Below are 16,764 nucleotides of genomic sequence, written 5' to 3' on the forward strand. Positions count from 1 at the left end.
GGGGGGGATATTGTTGTTTTGTCTTATTTACTTTTATGGTTGGTTGTGGTTGAGAGGGGGGATAATCGGATGGGGGACAAGGTAGGATATGGGCCGTGATTTTTAGAATACATACATAGTTTTGTTTTACAATTTTTTTGTTATTTCATTGTATACCTAATAAAATGGTATTCAATAAAATGGGTTTTTTTTCTTTCCAAGTTTTAATTTTCACATTTTGTGGGTTTCATTGTAAATAATCGTTATCCAAATGTCTTCGTTAAAAATAAAGAAATACACTTTACAATTCGGACTATGTTTTTTTGTTTTGATTATAATGAGTGATTAATTGTAGGTGGTTGGTGTATGGGTGTGTGTGTGTGTCTTCCGAATTACAGAAATACTAAATCACAAACAGAATGATTAAAATTATTGCAGAGATTGGTTTTTTTTTATTATCAAACAATTTGTTTATTGTATTCATCAATTTTATTGGGCGGGATGTTTTAATTTTACTCATGTTTTATTCGTTTTTTTATTATCACACATAATTGCATATTTACTTTCATTTTTAACAATTTTAAAGGAGGTGCAAAAGCCAAAGTCGGAAGATAGACCGACATCTGCGCGGACCACAACAACATGAAAAATGTGACTTATTTTATAAATGCAATTGGAAAAAAAGTAAAAACCTTTTATGCAGTTCATCATATAGAATTCTCAATACATGTAAACGCTGTGTGTGGTCGGAGTGCAGGAACATAGCCTCAGACTTGGGCTTTCTTACCTCCTTTGGTTTTGTTTCAATGTTGGAAGTACATGTTTGTTTTTTGTTTTTTTAAATAAAAATAATAATAAAATAAAAATAAACTAAAAATTAAACTCAATGGTATTTGTTGTCGATTTTCCTTCCTTTCGATATTCGAGTATATTTTATTTAATACACTCAAACACATGTATACAATTTTGTATATGGTCCATAATTATTTATGCTAGTAAGAAAAGAAAAATTATTTTTTTGTTTTAATTATTACAAACAACCAATATTTTTTAAAAAGAACTCTTAGAGTTCAGTTAACAACATTTGGTTACTTTCTATTTGTTATTACATTTTTTTTTTGGTAATTGTCCTTTTCTTAAAAACACAAATAATTTTTGTTGACTTCCTACCTAAATAAGGTTTTAGGATTTCTAGAGTTTTTTGTTGTATGTTTTATAGAAGTAAGCAGTGTTTCGTGTTGTTGTTCAAAACCTTTAAAATGGGATATACATTTTTGCAATAATATTAATTAATAATTATATAATATATATCTGTGTGTGTAGTTAAGTCTTTGTTAAAGCTTGTTTTCAATTTCGTTATGAAATAAAAAAATATAAAAGGAAAAAAAGAGAAATTAAAAGAGAAATAAAAGCTTTACTTTAAAGGATTTGATATTTTTTCTTAAAAAAAAAGACAAATTTTAAAAGTGATTGAGAAAAAAGATCTAGCATTAGAAATATATTGCATTCGAACAAAAATTAACCAAAAGAAATAGGGATAATCTTATTTAAGCAAGAGAAAAACAAGCCTGCAGATATGACCTTGTGTTTTATTTTATCTCTTAAGAAAAAAGATTTCTTTTTATAGAATTTTGTACTTTTGGTGTTTAAGAGTAATAATTGTTGTTTTTTTTTGCATTTTTTTTAGTTTTATAATTATTATTATTTATTAAACACAAGATCATACGAGGAGGCTTGTAAAATGAAGAGGTGTTAATTCTTTGTTGGAAGAAAAAGTTAAAAAAATGTATATAATTACTTTGAACATAGATAGTTTAAAAATAGGGACTTTATATAGTAGAGTGTAGACGACAAGAGAAACTTAAAATAAAAATGCAAAATTCTTTGTTTTTGTGTTTTTTTCTTTTTTGAAAATATGTGATAGAGCACTGCTCCTCACAGTTTAAGATTGCATACAAATATCACGTTTTAATAATTTCATTTAAAATAGGGACTTTGGGCGGGGGTTGGTTTTTGGGGTGGGGGCGACAAAAAAAACTTTAAAATGTACAAAAATGGCAATTATAAACCAACAACGCTTAAAAAACTAAACAATTTAGAGTTTTTTTTGGAATTTGTACAAAACGAAGTGCATTTTTTTGGCTCGTAATTTGTGTTTTTTTTATTTTTTGATTGTAAGGGATGGTCGATCGATAAGTCTCATCGTGTAGAAGAAGACCAATGTACATGGATGGTATGCATTGAGTCGCCATACAACGCATAACGGACTCTACACATATCAACTTCACATTGGCCGTCTTCCACAACATTTCCTCTTTTTACTTTTCTGGACTTCTAACATAATCACATTTGATTTGGCAACAGCAGAAGGTTATATATCTTCCTTTTCTTCTTATTATTTTGTTATAAGTAGACATCATTATTGTGCAGATTTTCCTATTTGTTTTGTTTATGTTTTTTTTTCTAATACATATCATTGTAGTAATGTAAAAACATTTTGTTTTCAGTTTGTTTTGTGGGATTTTTAATTAATAATTTATATTAATATTAAATGCTAACAAAAAACAAGGTACTGGGTTAAAGTTTTTGTTGGTTTCTTTGTTTTGTTTTCCTTCTTTTCTTTATACGAAAATCAAATCAAAAAATTACACAAGTCATTCAAAACTATAATTTGTTTTTATGTAGGTAGATGGAGGATGATAATAGGACTGCTAGTGGGAGGAGATGATCATATAGTATACAACACAGTTGGGGTGGGGGCAAGTTTGTTTCCTTGTATGATGGGAAAGGGGGTGGGGGTAAGGGAGAGAGGAAGGGGAACAGTAAGGAAATGTTTTAGGACTAAAAAGCTTAAATATAAGTTATATATGTATATATTACCACATCATTCAATCAAAATACAAATAATTTAAATGTATATTTATATGTATATAGTTACAGTATTAAAATAAATACTTTATAGTTGCTCTTCTTCTTCTTCTTCTGTTTTTTCATCTTTAGTTGTTGATTCATACTAAAATGTATTCTCACTTCATCATCTTAATGGAATTGCCACAAAAATATGGTAATCTTAAGACAATTGCATAATCTGAATCTGAATTGAACTGAATATTATTTTAATATTGTTTGTTGTTGTCTGAAGGGTGTTTTGTTTTGTTGAAGAAAAACAAAAAAGGAAAGTATAATAAGAGAGAATATATATATAAAAATTTACAAAATTACATTATATCTCTAATTACACAAGGCCAAGGGACAATCGTTTTTAAAACGACCACCCTCACCTTTTACCTTAAAAAAAAGTGATCACTTAACAAAAGCCCCATCTCTGCAATGAAAACTTTGTCATTACATTTTAATTATACACAAAATCGGAACACAAAGTAGAAAAGAGATAAATCAAAATTAATTTCATTGCAAAAAGAGGCAATTGCTTTACACGCTGTTTTTGGTAAAGTTTTAATTTACAAAAAATACAAAATTCTAAAATAAAAAAATAAAAACAAATTAGTAGCGAGGGGAGTGGGGAAGGGGATGGGGGATCACTTGAGGAGACTTGTATAAAATAGTAGTATACTATATAAATAAATACATGACATGATGATATGACTGATTGTAGTAGCTTCTCGAAATTAACTACAACTTTTGTTTAAATATTGCAAAACAAATAAGGGTGGAGGGGAGGCCAACAACACATAGGACGACCTTCCTTCCACACCCTACGAGAGAATTTGTTGTTTACATTCTTTTGATTACTACACATGAAGAATTAGATATAATAAAAATAATATGAAGATTTCCAAATAAATATAAAACAAATATTTGGAAGATTTTTGTTTTCTGTTAGATACATACATACATAGTACGAATAGTAGTAGCTAGCTTTTTCTTTGAGTTTTGAACTAGAGGAATTTCTTTTGTATCTGCTGATTCTGCTAATACAATAATTATGGGCTTGCTATTGGTTGCTGCTGCTGCTGTTGCTTTCTATGCTGCCTGGATGGTTGGATGTTGGTTTGCTGTTGTTATAGGTATAGTGTTGTCAAAAGCTCTGGCAATGAGATTATGTTTCGGTTATTTGGTCGGTCGTTGGTCCATTTGGCCACCTTCAGCCCTGCGTCATCATCACAGTGGTTATCAAACACACAAACAAACAAACAGGAAGGGGTTTGTTGTTCGAAGATCTTTTTAACGTTTGCACTTTAAATTGAATTTTGTTTAGCCTCATAGGTATTTTTGTTGGATGTTTGTTTTTGTTTATTGTTGTTTTTTTAAGGTTTATCAGTTAATTGTTGCTTTATTTTAGAGCGGAGCTTTGGTGGGCTAATTATTATAAATGTCTGTTGGTTATGATCAATGATGGATTATTCTCACGCATCCTGTTGTTGCTGTTGTTCTATTGCTATAGAGCCGTTACATTCAGTAACTTGTAGATTTGTTTTTAAAACAAATACAAGGTCCTTTCCTATATTTAATTTAATTTTCCGAAATCACATTCGAGTAGAGATCTTAACGGTTCTCTACAAATTTCTTCTTAGTCTATATCACGATCGAAACGGCATCTAAAAAATTTGGATTCTTTTGGGTTGGTTGGTCTGACTGTTTATAGCACTTTTTGTAGATTTCAAAGTTTTTTTTTCTTAATGGTTTTTGTTGTTGTTTGTGGCTGTTGTTTCAAATAAAATTATTAAATTGTTCACAGTTGCTGTTTGTTGTCATTTGTTGATTGCTGTTATTTTTTTCTTGTTTATCGGGGTTTGATGAATTTTGCATTTTTTGGCAATTTTATTTTTTTGTTTTGGCTTAGTGAAAAAAAAACGAAAGAGGGATGTCCGTTTTGTCTGTACTTTTGTTGGTTTGTTCTTTTTATGTTACTGTTAAATAATTTAGTTTTTGTTATTGTATTTTACAGTGTGACTTTGTAATATTCTTGAGATCACAAGCACTTTTAGAGTTGTTATTGTTCACGACATGAGGGGGGAGGGAGGGAGTTTGTTTTGTTGTTTTGAATTTTGAATGTGGAAAAATTGAAAGTATTTCCTTAATTTATTGTTGATTTGTTATCTATTTTCTCGTTAGTTGTTGGTTGTGGGGGGCTGTTGTTCTTTAAGTTTTGTTGGCAAAAACAAATGTGATGATGATCTTGGCCGCAGGAGGGCGGTTATGATTGCACGTTGAGCAACAATTTCAAATTGTGCGTATCAAAGTCATCGAGGAGATTGCGCTTCGACGACTTGACCACGTGACCGCCATAGGTGTGCGCATCGACGGCATGCGTTGCATTGGAGTGATGAAGATGATGGTGGCTGCTGCTACTGCTGTGATGGTGATGGTTGTGTGAGCGAACCGCCGCGCTCAACACACTGTGTAGGCCGGGACCAGCACTGCTGTCGACCTTCTCTTCGCTTTTGCTCAGTGTCCAGTGCTCGGGGGGCTTGGGCAATGCTGTGGGGGCCGGAGCATCGAAGCACTTGCTGCCAGCGAAGTGCGTCAAGGCGGTGGGTATGAGTGGATGAGTGGGTGAGATCTTGCCACCGACACACAACAATGGACTCGAGTGCTTCGAACGTGATTTGCGGGCCGAATTGGGATTGCTGCCTATGGAAATGGGCGAAGAGGAACTAACACCGCCACCCAAAATCGAGGCTGGGGATTGGCGGGTGGTTTGGCCTCCCTGAGGCGAACGTTGACCGTCACGGTGTTTCTGACCACTTCCGCCACCACCACTATAACGTTTGCTGTTGTTGTTGTTGAAAAAGCTATTACCATCGTTGTTAGCATTACTGTTGTTATGCTGAGGCGAACGCCTCTGTTGTTGTTGCTGCCAATTACGTTGCTGTTGTTTGCGTGCCGAAGCAAAGTAACTTCCACTACCATTACCTGAGGAGGAACCCAACGAGGACACACCGGAACTACTGCTACAAGTTGAGCTGGTCGAAACGGCAGATGACATGGGGCATCCTGGAGGCGAGCAGCTCAGTTGATGATACTGCTGCTGGTAATGGGGATGGTTGTAGTAATTTGTACTGCTAGCAATACTGTTGGAATGTGCACTTAGGGGTGGTGTGGATGGTGGTGAGCAATTACTGCCTCCTCCTCCATGCGGCACTTTTTTCGAACGTTGTTGTTGTATCGTCGCCGCTGCGGTTGCCGCTGCTGCTGTTGTCATTTTCAAATTCTTACTAACGCTATTGTGCGAGTATGTCATAGTACAATTGTTAAAGTTGTTATTTTTGCTTGTCGCTTGGACTCAATTATACTGTTGATGTTGCTGCTGCTACTTAATTCGCGCTTTTATATTTCTTCCAATCACAATTGGTATCTTGGCTATTATTGTTGTTACAATTTCTTGAGTAATTTCTTGATTTTGTTGGTAGTTGTTGTTTATGTTTAGGTTTTTTGTTTGTTTGTTAAATTAATGCTTAATGTTTAAATATCACACACAATAAAATCAACGCTTATTTAAAATATAAATGGGCATTCCTCTTTCTTGTCCTTAATTTAACGGCTCTTTCTCTTCGAGTCAAACTTGTTTGAACAAACAGCTGCTTCTACTGTTGTCGATCTGTATCCAGCGCTTTTTCATTAACGGCTGTCTCTGCAGCTGCTGCTTCATTCAATTTCTGCTGCCCTTGTACTTCTTCTTCTTCTTCTTGTCGTCGGCTTCTCAAACGCCTTCTGCGCTCGCTCTTCTACCTCTTTCTTTACTACTTCGTCTTCTTCTCGCCTTACAATATTTACAGTATTATTTTATAATTATATATAAATTCTTTTATATATACTTGTATTATTTATATATGTTTGCTTCTGTTGTGTATTATAGTTAGGTATAAATTATTTATTATACTCTTTACTTTTAAAATTAATTAATCAGTCTGTTGATTTATCTTTTTGAATTTCCTTCTTATTCAATTTGTTGTTGTGGTATTTCGCAGAGTCAACGCTTCTTCTTCTATGTCAGACTTCGTCTCCTTTCAACCGTCTCCTTTTTGCTTGCTTCTCTATCTTGCCTTGTCTTGTTGTCTTTGCTGGCTTTAAGGAGGGAAAAGGTTTTTTTTGGATAATTGCGTTGTCGTCGTTAACCTCTTTATGGCTTAACGTAATATATAGATATCTTCCTCACAAAGTGTTATCTATCTTCTTCTGCTTCTTGTTGGTGTTTTATGCCGTTGTTCTTTGCTAATGTGCATTTATTTGTGGTCCTATTTTTTATATTTTTCAATTTATTGTTGTTTGTTTTTGAAGCACAAGACCCACCACAATCAAATCACATGAAGGGAGACGACACAAATCCAAAAAAGAAACAAAAATAAAGAAAAGAAACAAAATACTTAGTAAATAATGTCAGGAATAATAAAACTATATTGATAGGTACATACAAAAATACAAATATATGTTATTTAGCAGTATTATATGTATGTAAATAGGTCTAGATGGTAGTAACGGTATTAAGTGTTTGAAATATTAGGAATTATTTTTATCAAGTTTGTGTGTAGTACGTTTTTATATCTAAAAAAGAAATAAAAGCTTTAATAATACAACAAGTTTTATTTTGATATTTCTCTGAAGTTTTTTTTTAACAAGGCTGTTCAACTGACATTTATACTCGCGACAGAATCATGAATCACTTAAAGCTCAGCCATACAGTACGCTTACATTTACGAAATCGAGTGGATTTTAACCGTCAATTCCTTTGTGTATACGTCACGTTTAAGCAATGGAATTGACAGTTGAGATCGAGTGGATTTCGTAAATGTAATCCTAGCAACAAGGCACATTTATACAAGGTAGAAATGACAATCAGCTGTATTCTTACTTTTTTGTAAATTTAGTTTTAAAAATGTAATAGGGTCTACCCATGAAATTTGAAACTTCGAAATTTGCTACCATTAAATTCGTCTTTTCATCGTAAACGTGTAATAACAATGACCTACGACAGTTCTGAATGCCTTATATTTACATTTTTATTCAAATTTGTTCTATTTTAGAGGATTTTCAAAATGTATTTATGTTTTTCCTGAGAAAAATTTTAGAACGAACACATTGTTCAATATTTTCTTTGACATTAAATGTTCAATGCTGTTTTTGTAAATTTTGTTGTTGTAATTCATGCATTTACCTTATATAAATTTGCCTTGCCTAGTAATAGTCATAGTTTAGTCAATTCGTATTGTCGGACCTATATTAACCAACTTCTCAATAAAATCAAGTTTGTCAAGAGACACAATTTGAAATATTAGGTTTGTCTACCAGCTGTCGAAAAATCTGAAATGTTTACCACAGGTAGATCATTACGTCCTCATTACAAAAATATAAAGTTTGTTGGGGTGAAGTTCATACTTCCCGAGATATGTACCTCTGAAGTTCGGAAAATTCCCTTGTTAAAGTAAAAAAATTAAATTTAAAAAAATGTTGTTCCCGTGCCCTAAATTGGCTCCTGTCCAAGGGAGAAAGTTTTAAATCCCCGGCCGAAGGCCGTCTAATTAGAAAAACTTACAATTTAAAAAAATCAGATTTTTTTCCGCCAGCTAGTAGAGTATTCAATTTGTTCCAAAACTTGTAATAATTTGCATAAATTGTGGATACTGAATATAGTCTATTAACACAAAAGTTCTGCAAAAGAGAACGATTCCAGAGAGACATTTGACGATTCATTTACTGAGAGTTGTAAATTTTTGCCGAACAAATTTGTTCTTTCAATCACTTCCAAGTCTTCTTCCTGCAACAATCAATCACTGTTTTTAATTATGTGGTGAAACAAAGTTGCAAAATGAAAAAATCTTTTTGGTTCATTTTTTTTAATATTTTTAATAAAATGCAAGATTGATGGCTTGTAGGTTTTTTACTGCTTACTTTTTACAGTTATTTTGCATAAGAGAATAAAACTGTCTTAGTTTTATTTGGTCTGTTCCTTTACTTTTAAAAATGGTCAAAAGTGGTAAAACTAGCAAAAGTTGTGAACTGCTCTCACAACAATTGTATGCTTACATCAAGGATCACTTTTCGAGTAAAAAGTGGTAAAACTTGAAGATTCTTGCACGTAAAGGAACAGAGCTAATTATTTTATTTTCCTCATTTCACCGTAACAAAGCCTCAATAGGCCATAACAAGTTACGCAAAACCTTAAACTACTCCGAAGTCTAGCTTATACTTTGATACTCTCTGAGAGAGAACTTGCTGGAAAAGTAATCAGACAGACCTAACGTTAACATTCCATGTAGTTTAGTTTTTATCGATCAAGGGTCAACTGGCCAAACTTGGAAAGTTTTACGGGACAAAATTCCCTCTCTTTTACAGAGCAATTTTGTTACCGAACAAAACCCTTAAAAATTGTTGGAATTTTTACAAATTTTTTGGCTATTTGACTACATTCATATTATGTCCGTCCAATGCGCAATTATGGGGTTAAAGCATTTTTGTTCCCATGCTCTTTGAACAGATTTGAATGTATAGTGTTAAAACGTACTGAACGGATCTTATTGACAGTACTCACGCAAGAAAATAAATAAAACAACACAAACAATTAATTGTATAAATGCAAAAATAATCAAAAAATTAAAATAAAATAACACAGAGTTCCTTATTACTAGTAATCACAGAGGGTTACTAGTAATAAGGAACTCTTTGACATTTTATTTTAATTTTTTGATTATTTTTGCATTTATACAATTAATTGTTTGTGTTGTTTTATTTATTTATTAAAACCAAAAATTTTTTTAATATTTAAATGTAGAACTGACGAGAAATTACTTGTAAGTAAAATTTTTCTTTTTGCTAAAGAAACAGTGTGAAATACGAAAACTATTTATTGTATGTATGCATATTTATGTCGTTGCAAGATCAATAAAAACTTATCCCTGAGGAAGTTGGAAAAACCCAACGAAACGTCGGATAAAATAATGAAATAAGTAATCTTTATTTATTTTTCATTGACAAAAAAGACCTTATAGCCCAATAAGACACACGTCTTAAAAGAAACATAAAAAGACTCAAAGGTCGATAAATATTTACAAAATATAATCTATTATGTATAGCTATGTTCCAGAACCTGCAAGAATCTACTATTTTTTACTACGATAACATTTTTTCCTTTATGTTATCGGAAAAAATAGTAAAAATTAGTAGATTCTTGCAGTTCTGGAACAGACCATTGTTGTCAAAAGTTGTTAACAGAACAACTCTGAATGGCCGACCTTCTATAGGCCTTGGTGTCTGCAAGTTGCTTGCATGTGTAATCACCGGGTAACATTGTATTTACTAAAAGTTAATATATGGCCTGTTCCAGTATTTTTTGAAGTGGCAAAATTAGCAAAAGTGGTGAACGACTCCTGTGCTGTGTTTTATTTTAAGGGAACGCAAAATGTGTAAGCGTGGTAAAAATTGCAAAAACTTTTTTGTTCTAGCACTCTACTATAATAAACAAATATTTTCTGACAAAAATATAGAGTCTGTTGCAGAACTGCTAGAATCTACTATTTTTCCGATAACATAAAAAGAGAAAAATTGTAATTGTAGGTTCCGGAACAGACATAGATGTTCATTTGAATTAATGCCATGTTCATACCAGCATTTGAATCATGTTTTTCGATCCCATAATTACATACACGAATTAACCCGTTCATACGACATGGTACACAATTCATAGCAACATGATTCATATTTTCATACCTTTTATTTACTGGTTTTAAAGAAAGTTTCAGACACAAGACGAGTAAAATTAATTGATATGGACTGAAAAAAATATTTGTCCTTCTTTTAGATATCTATTTAATATTAAATTATATTATTTTCATTCATGTTTTCTATTTTTTCTCACAATTTTGGTGTTTTCAGTACATTTTTTTAATTTTTCTATTTTCAAAATTAACGAGATAAAGCGACCTGACAAGATAACTTTTTGGTATACAGACTTTCTGGCAGGCATTTGATTTTTGTTTCTAAATTTGTACGCGAATTTGAAACTATGGACAACAATTGCAACTGCAATGAATGAGGAGACAACATTTGCTGTGATTTGAATGTATACTAATCGTTGAACAGTTTACTTTTCATTCATGTTTTGCAGTGTTTCTAAAAATTTTTGGGTTTTTAATAAATTTTTAAATTTTGTATTTTTCCTGTCATAATTAATTTATTTCCATAAATTCGCTCATTTGTTAGAGATGGGGCATATTTAATCTCGTTCTAAGATTAATTTAAATTAAACAATGTACAAAAATCGTTGTTCGTTCTCAAAATTTTGTGTGTGAAATGAAGTAATTATATCGTAATTTGGGTTCGAACAACGAATAGAGAGCGAATTAGCCTAAGTATGAACAAGGCATTAAAGCGGGGCACACACGATCAGTTTTGACTGTCGATTTTTCGGAAATATCGACAGTCAAAACTGATCATGTGTACCCCACATAATATTTGTGTTTTTATCTGTTTTGATGTATTTTTTGGAATAATTTACATTTTGTGTCGCCTTAGGTCTACTTTTTGAGATTATTTTCAAAGGCACGCTTCAGCTGCACCTCATAAAAATAACTTTTGGTCTGATCCTTTACTTTTGAAAATGGTAACACCGGCAAAAGTAGTAAAAGATGTAAACTGTCTCCATATGAATTGTATGGTGTCTGAAGTAAAGGAACACTTTTCGAGTAAAAAGTGGTAAAACTTAAAGATTCTTGCACGTAAAGGAACAGAGCTTTTAAAAAACATTTCTATCAATAAATATGTTTGTAAATATAGTGCAAATATGTTCAACCCCAAAAAGTTCACATCAAAAATAACAATAATTCAAGAGGTTTGCGGCAAAACGACACCTCTAAGTTTAATTTCAGATAAAAACAGAAAACAACACTGTCACCCCGCGTCTTACTACACAGTTGGGTATCCCTTGAAATTCGACAACGTAGCATTTTGTGGGTTGTTTTTCTTTTTAGTAGCCAAAGCGGTTGTTTTATACGCTGTTTTGTTGTTTCCCCATGTTTGTGTGTTGTGTGTGTGTGTGTGAATTGTGTGTACGTGTGTGTGTGCGTGTTTATACAATACATTTTCAAAGTGCTACGTTGCCACTTTTACAGATATACTGAAAACGTGATTTCTATTAAATTTCTTAATGGTGGTTCAAAACAAAAAATTGTCGGAATCATTTAGGCTCACCTACCACCACCTCCTGCTTGGCAGTTACTTTTTTTTTTTTTGACCAAAAACAAAATATACTTTTGGAAAAAAAATTAATACCCAACACTTGGAAGTAAAATTGTATGACGGACTTACTTGGAACTTTGTAAACCATTTAGCTTCCCCGTCGTTGTTTTTGTAGTTTGGTGGTGGTTTTTTAATATTATATTTTTTAATTTTAATTTTATTTTTACTTGCTATATGCCGTCGTTTTATCTAAACATAAAACACTTTCTGTCTCTTTCTCTCTTGTAAATTTGTAACAAATTCCCAGAGCAGAGTAAAGTAAGATGACTATAGCTTTTGTTGCTGTTGTTGTTGTGTCGCATTAAAAAAAATAAAATAAAGAAATCACCTTCGACGTTACGTAGAGGGAAATTTTTCGAATATCACAAAAAATTTACGAAACTTGAGGGAATTCTCTTTAAGAAGAATCAAAATCGTTACAAAGTGTATTCTGGCACTCTACACAATACAAAATTTTTGTGTGCTTTTGTGTTTTTCGTTTCTTCTACACACACACCACAAATGTTTTATTGTATTCTTTTCTTTTTCTTTTGGTATATAGAAAATATTGTTTCTCAACCTCGATTTTTTTGTTTGTATTAAGGTACCGAGCGAACAAAAATGAAATCACACTTTGAACTTTTGGATGAAAAGAAATATTGCGTTAATGATGATTGCTGTCAATATTGCAGATTTTCAGATTTGTACAATACACGTACTACGCACACACACACACGGAAAGATTTTTGTGCTCACGGCGGTGGTGATGTTTGGTTTTGGAGTGTATCCGTTTCGAAAAATATTGTTTAAAAAACTCTTTCCGTTTGCCGAAACTTTCGCCCGAACACAATTAGGCCCACAGCCGTCGAAATGTTTTATCGAAAATATTATCAACGTCTGTATCCTGTCGATTTAACGAATTGTGCCGTTGGTTGGCCAAGATTGTTTGTTGTACTTGTTGTTGTTAATGAATTTTGTTAGCTTCACTCGTTGTACTCTTATTTCTTGCTTTTATTTCCTTTATGGATACATACGATACTAAAAATATCTTTTCTATGGAGTTGATGATGTGCACACAAACATATGGATATGAATGTGACGACGTTGTTATGGATCGATTGAATTTGATTTGCTTGTTATCACTTATTACATTTAATTGATAATAATTATAACAGATAGATCACTATTTACTTGAATTCAAAATTACTTTATTTTTTTTTTGTATTTTTACTTTTAAAATTTTTTGTTGTTGTGTGTATAATGCGTATTGAACGCTTCTTCCGAACCTCTTACATGACTCTTCGATCGAATAATAAAAACGAAGTGAAAATATATTTTTTAATTGGGTTCGAAAACGCAAAACAGTGCTGCCAATATAACAAACAGGAAATTCATACGCACACCTAATTGACAGCGTAGAGCGTTCATCAGTTATGCGCCCACCCATGATGGGCCAAATACATACGGTCCGTTGTGAGTCGCGTAGCGCGTAGGAAACAACAACCACATGAAAAATGAGTAGGTGATGCCAAGTGTGTTCTCGAATTTTTCATGTGGTTGTTGTAACGCAACCCTCAGCGCCCCGTATGTGCAGCGGCCTATAGGTTTCACCATTAAAAACAACAACCACACGAAAAAAAGTGTTAGTGATGCCAAGTTTGTTTTTGAAGTTTTCATGTTGTTGTTGTAACGCAACGCTCAACGCGCCGTATGTGCAGCGGCCTATAGGTTTCGCCCTTAAAAACAACAACCACACGAAAAAAGTGTAAGCGATGCCAAGTTTGTTCTTCAAGTTTTCATTTGGTTGTTGTAACGCGACACATACGATCCGTTGTGAGTCGTGTCTCGCGTTGAAAAAAACAACCACATGAAAAATGTGTAAGTGATGCCGAGTTTGTTCTCGAATTTTTCATGTGGTTGTTGTAACGCCACCCTCTACGGTCCGTATGTGCCGGGGCCCTTACTCTTTAAGATGAAAACAAATCAAACGTTTAAGTAAAGTTTTGCGTCATTTCTGGTAGATGAATAAAATACAAAGTGCTGCCAAGTTTTCTTTATTCTTCTACAAGAAATGACACAAAACATTACTCAAAATGTAATCTATGTTGCCCTTGCTCTGTTATTCTGCTATCAGAAATGACGACCAACTTTGCTGAAACACTGGATGTGTTTAATGCTTCAGAAATTTTTACACGACAAATTTGGGCGAGCCGATCCAATCTCGAACTAGGTTGCTCTATTCTTCTTTACTAGACATTTACACCAGAGAGTTTGTATTCAAATACAACTCTGATTTGCTAACACATACATACATTTGTCTGCTGTCTCCCAGCTGTCCATAATTTTAACAAATTTTTGACATTTTTGTGAAAAAAGAAGTGAGATGATAATTTAAATGTGTTGAAAACAAAAGAATAGGTACAAAAACAAAATATGCGAACGGAAAACAAAAAGATATCTATGATTTTCATTCATAACTTTACAACTGTTTTTGCAGTTGTCTGGACGCCTACGCCTTTTATGGCCCCGGCACATACGGTACGTTGTGCGTTGCGTCACGCGTTAAAAACAACAACCACATGAAAAAATGTAAGTGATGACAAGTTTGTTCTTGAAGTTTTCATGTGGTTGTTGTAACGCGACGCACAACGTACCGTATGTGCCGGGGCCATTATAAAAGAGAAAACTGTCAAATGAAAAAAATTATAAGTCCCAATTTACATTGGGCGAGTTTACTTGCGGCAATTGTCAGTTTGCTGGTGAGAGAGGGTGCTGAGAGGCAAAGGGTTACCATATGCCTCACCTCTCTCTCCTACAAAATGACAATTGCCGCAAGTAAACTCGCCCAATGTAAATTGGGACTAAAAGAAATATTTTTCATTTCAAATTTTCATAGAACAAATATCCAGCCCCTGGTCTGTATATTAGTATACCCAAAGTGACAACATACATGTGAAAATGCATATGGTGTGATATAGCCATTACTTACCAAATCATATTGTTTTTGTATTGATTTTTCATGGCGAATTCATAGTTTTTTGAAGTTTTAGATTCGATCAGCTGCGCTGAGGCATCTACTTAAAGAGGTGTTTACACTATCTATCAATGTCATATGAGTTGTCACTTCTTTTATCCATTCGAAAACTTTTATATTTGTCGAAGTCCACACCACTTTTAGTTTTTGCGTTCACACTAGCATACAATTTCATATGACCACAAAATATAAATCACGCAAATAACACAATTTATTGGCCTGTTCCCGAACTTTATAAAGTGGTAAAAGTTGTAAAAGTCGTAAGCGATTTTCATATAAATTTTGTGTACGGGAACGCAAAATGTTAATTTCATTTAAAAATTTCATGAAATTAGGCGTTCTTAAATCGAATTCCTCACTACAGCAATATTATGATTTTACTCTACTATGGAAGTTGATCTAGAGACGCATAATTTCATGCAATTTTATCAATGAAATCACTCTAGTGTGGACCGGGATGTAGCAAATTTGACATCTCATATGACATTCATAGATAGTGTAAACACCCCTTTATAAGTAATGGGCCAAATACATACGGTCCGTTGTGTCACGAGTTGCGCGTTGGAAACAACAACCACATGAAAAATGTGTGAGTGATGCCAAGTTTGTTCCTGAAGTTTTCATGTGGTTGTTGTAACGCAACGCTCACCGCGCCGTATGTGCAGCGGCCTTAATTGTACCATGCAACAACCATATGAAAAATCTAAGTGATGCCAAGTTTGTTCTTGAAGTTTTCATGTGGTTGGTCCCGGGCCACACTACAGTAATTTCACTGAAATTTTGATATGAAATTATGCGTCTCTAGATCGACGTCCATAGTAGAGTAAAATCATAAAATTGCTGTAGTGGGGAATTCGATTTAAGAACACCTAATTTCATGAAATTTTTTAATGAAATTCACGCTAGTGTGGACCGGGACTTGTTGTAACACAACGCTAAAGCCCTCGGCACATACGGTCCGTTTAGTTACACGTTGGGACACGCGTTGTCCCAAAACAGTTAAATTATGCGTTGCGTTACAACAACCACATGAAATAAGTGTAAGTGAAGCCAAGTTTTTTGAAAAACAACAACATGGCTGACGCATTAAAGTTAAACATAATTTAACTGTTTTGGGACAACGCGTGTCGCAACGTGTCACTAAACGGACCGTATGTGCCGAGGGCTTTATGGCTCCGGCGCATACGGTACGTTGTACGTTGCGTCACGCGTTAAAAACAACAACCACATAAAAAAATGTAAAGCGCTCGGCACATACGGTCCGTTTAGTGACACGTTGGGACATGCGTTGTCCTAAAAAAGTTAAATTATGTTTAACTTTAATGCGCCAGCCATGTTGTTGTTTTTCCAAAAACTTGGCATCACTTACACATTTTTCATGTGGTTGTTGCAGCGCGACGCTCAGCGCATCGTATGTGCCGAGCGCTTAAGTGATGCCAAGTTTGTTCTTGAAATTGTCATGTGGTTGTTGCAATGCGACGCTCAACGTACCGTATGTGCCGCGGCCTTTAACGCGCCGAAGCTCAATAGATTTTTCTTGCTTGAGTCGCTTTTGGTCTGTTCCTTTACTTTTGAAAGTG

General features: G+C 33.6%; 1 protein-coding gene across 5 annotated transcripts; it reads right to left on the bottom strand.

The window, feature by feature from the left end:
- Nucleotides 1-1,866: 1,866 nt before the first annotated feature.
- Nucleotides 1,867-13,478, bottom strand: aqz (aaquetzalli). Of its 5 annotated transcripts, none has more exons than XM_073961644.1 (2): nt 12,241-13,478; nt 1,867-7,178 (listed from the first exon to the last, which is right to left on the bottom strand). In XM_073961644.1, exon 2 carries the CDS (start codon nt 6,182-6,184, stop codon nt 5,138-5,140), a length of 1,047 nt encoding a protein of 348 aa, XP_073817745.1. In that variant the 5' UTR covers nt 6,185-7,178; nt 12,241-13,478; the 3' UTR covers nt 1,867-5,137. The 5 variants fall into 5 exon arrangements, with proteins under 5 accessions (XP_073817745.1, XP_073817773.1, XP_073817754.1 ...); XM_073961672.1 differs by having other exon boundaries at nt 13,342-13,476; XM_073961653.1 differs by having other exon boundaries at nt 13,382-13,465.
- Between the last annotated feature and the right edge of the window lie 3,286 nt (nt 13,479-16,764).

The sequence above is a fragment of the Musca autumnalis genome, unplaced genomic scaffold (assembly GCF_047663935.1).
Source record: "Musca autumnalis isolate F117 unplaced genomic scaffold, ASM4766393v1 scaffold_1, whole genome shotgun sequence".
Lineage (NCBI taxonomy): Eukaryota > Metazoa > Arthropoda > Insecta > Diptera > Muscidae > Musca > Musca autumnalis.

Excerpts from the sequence above, each read along its gene's own strand:
- aqz (XM_073961644.1), bottom strand. The coding sequence starts at position 6,184 with ATGACATACTCGCACAATAGCGTTAGTAAGAATTTGAAAATGACAACA.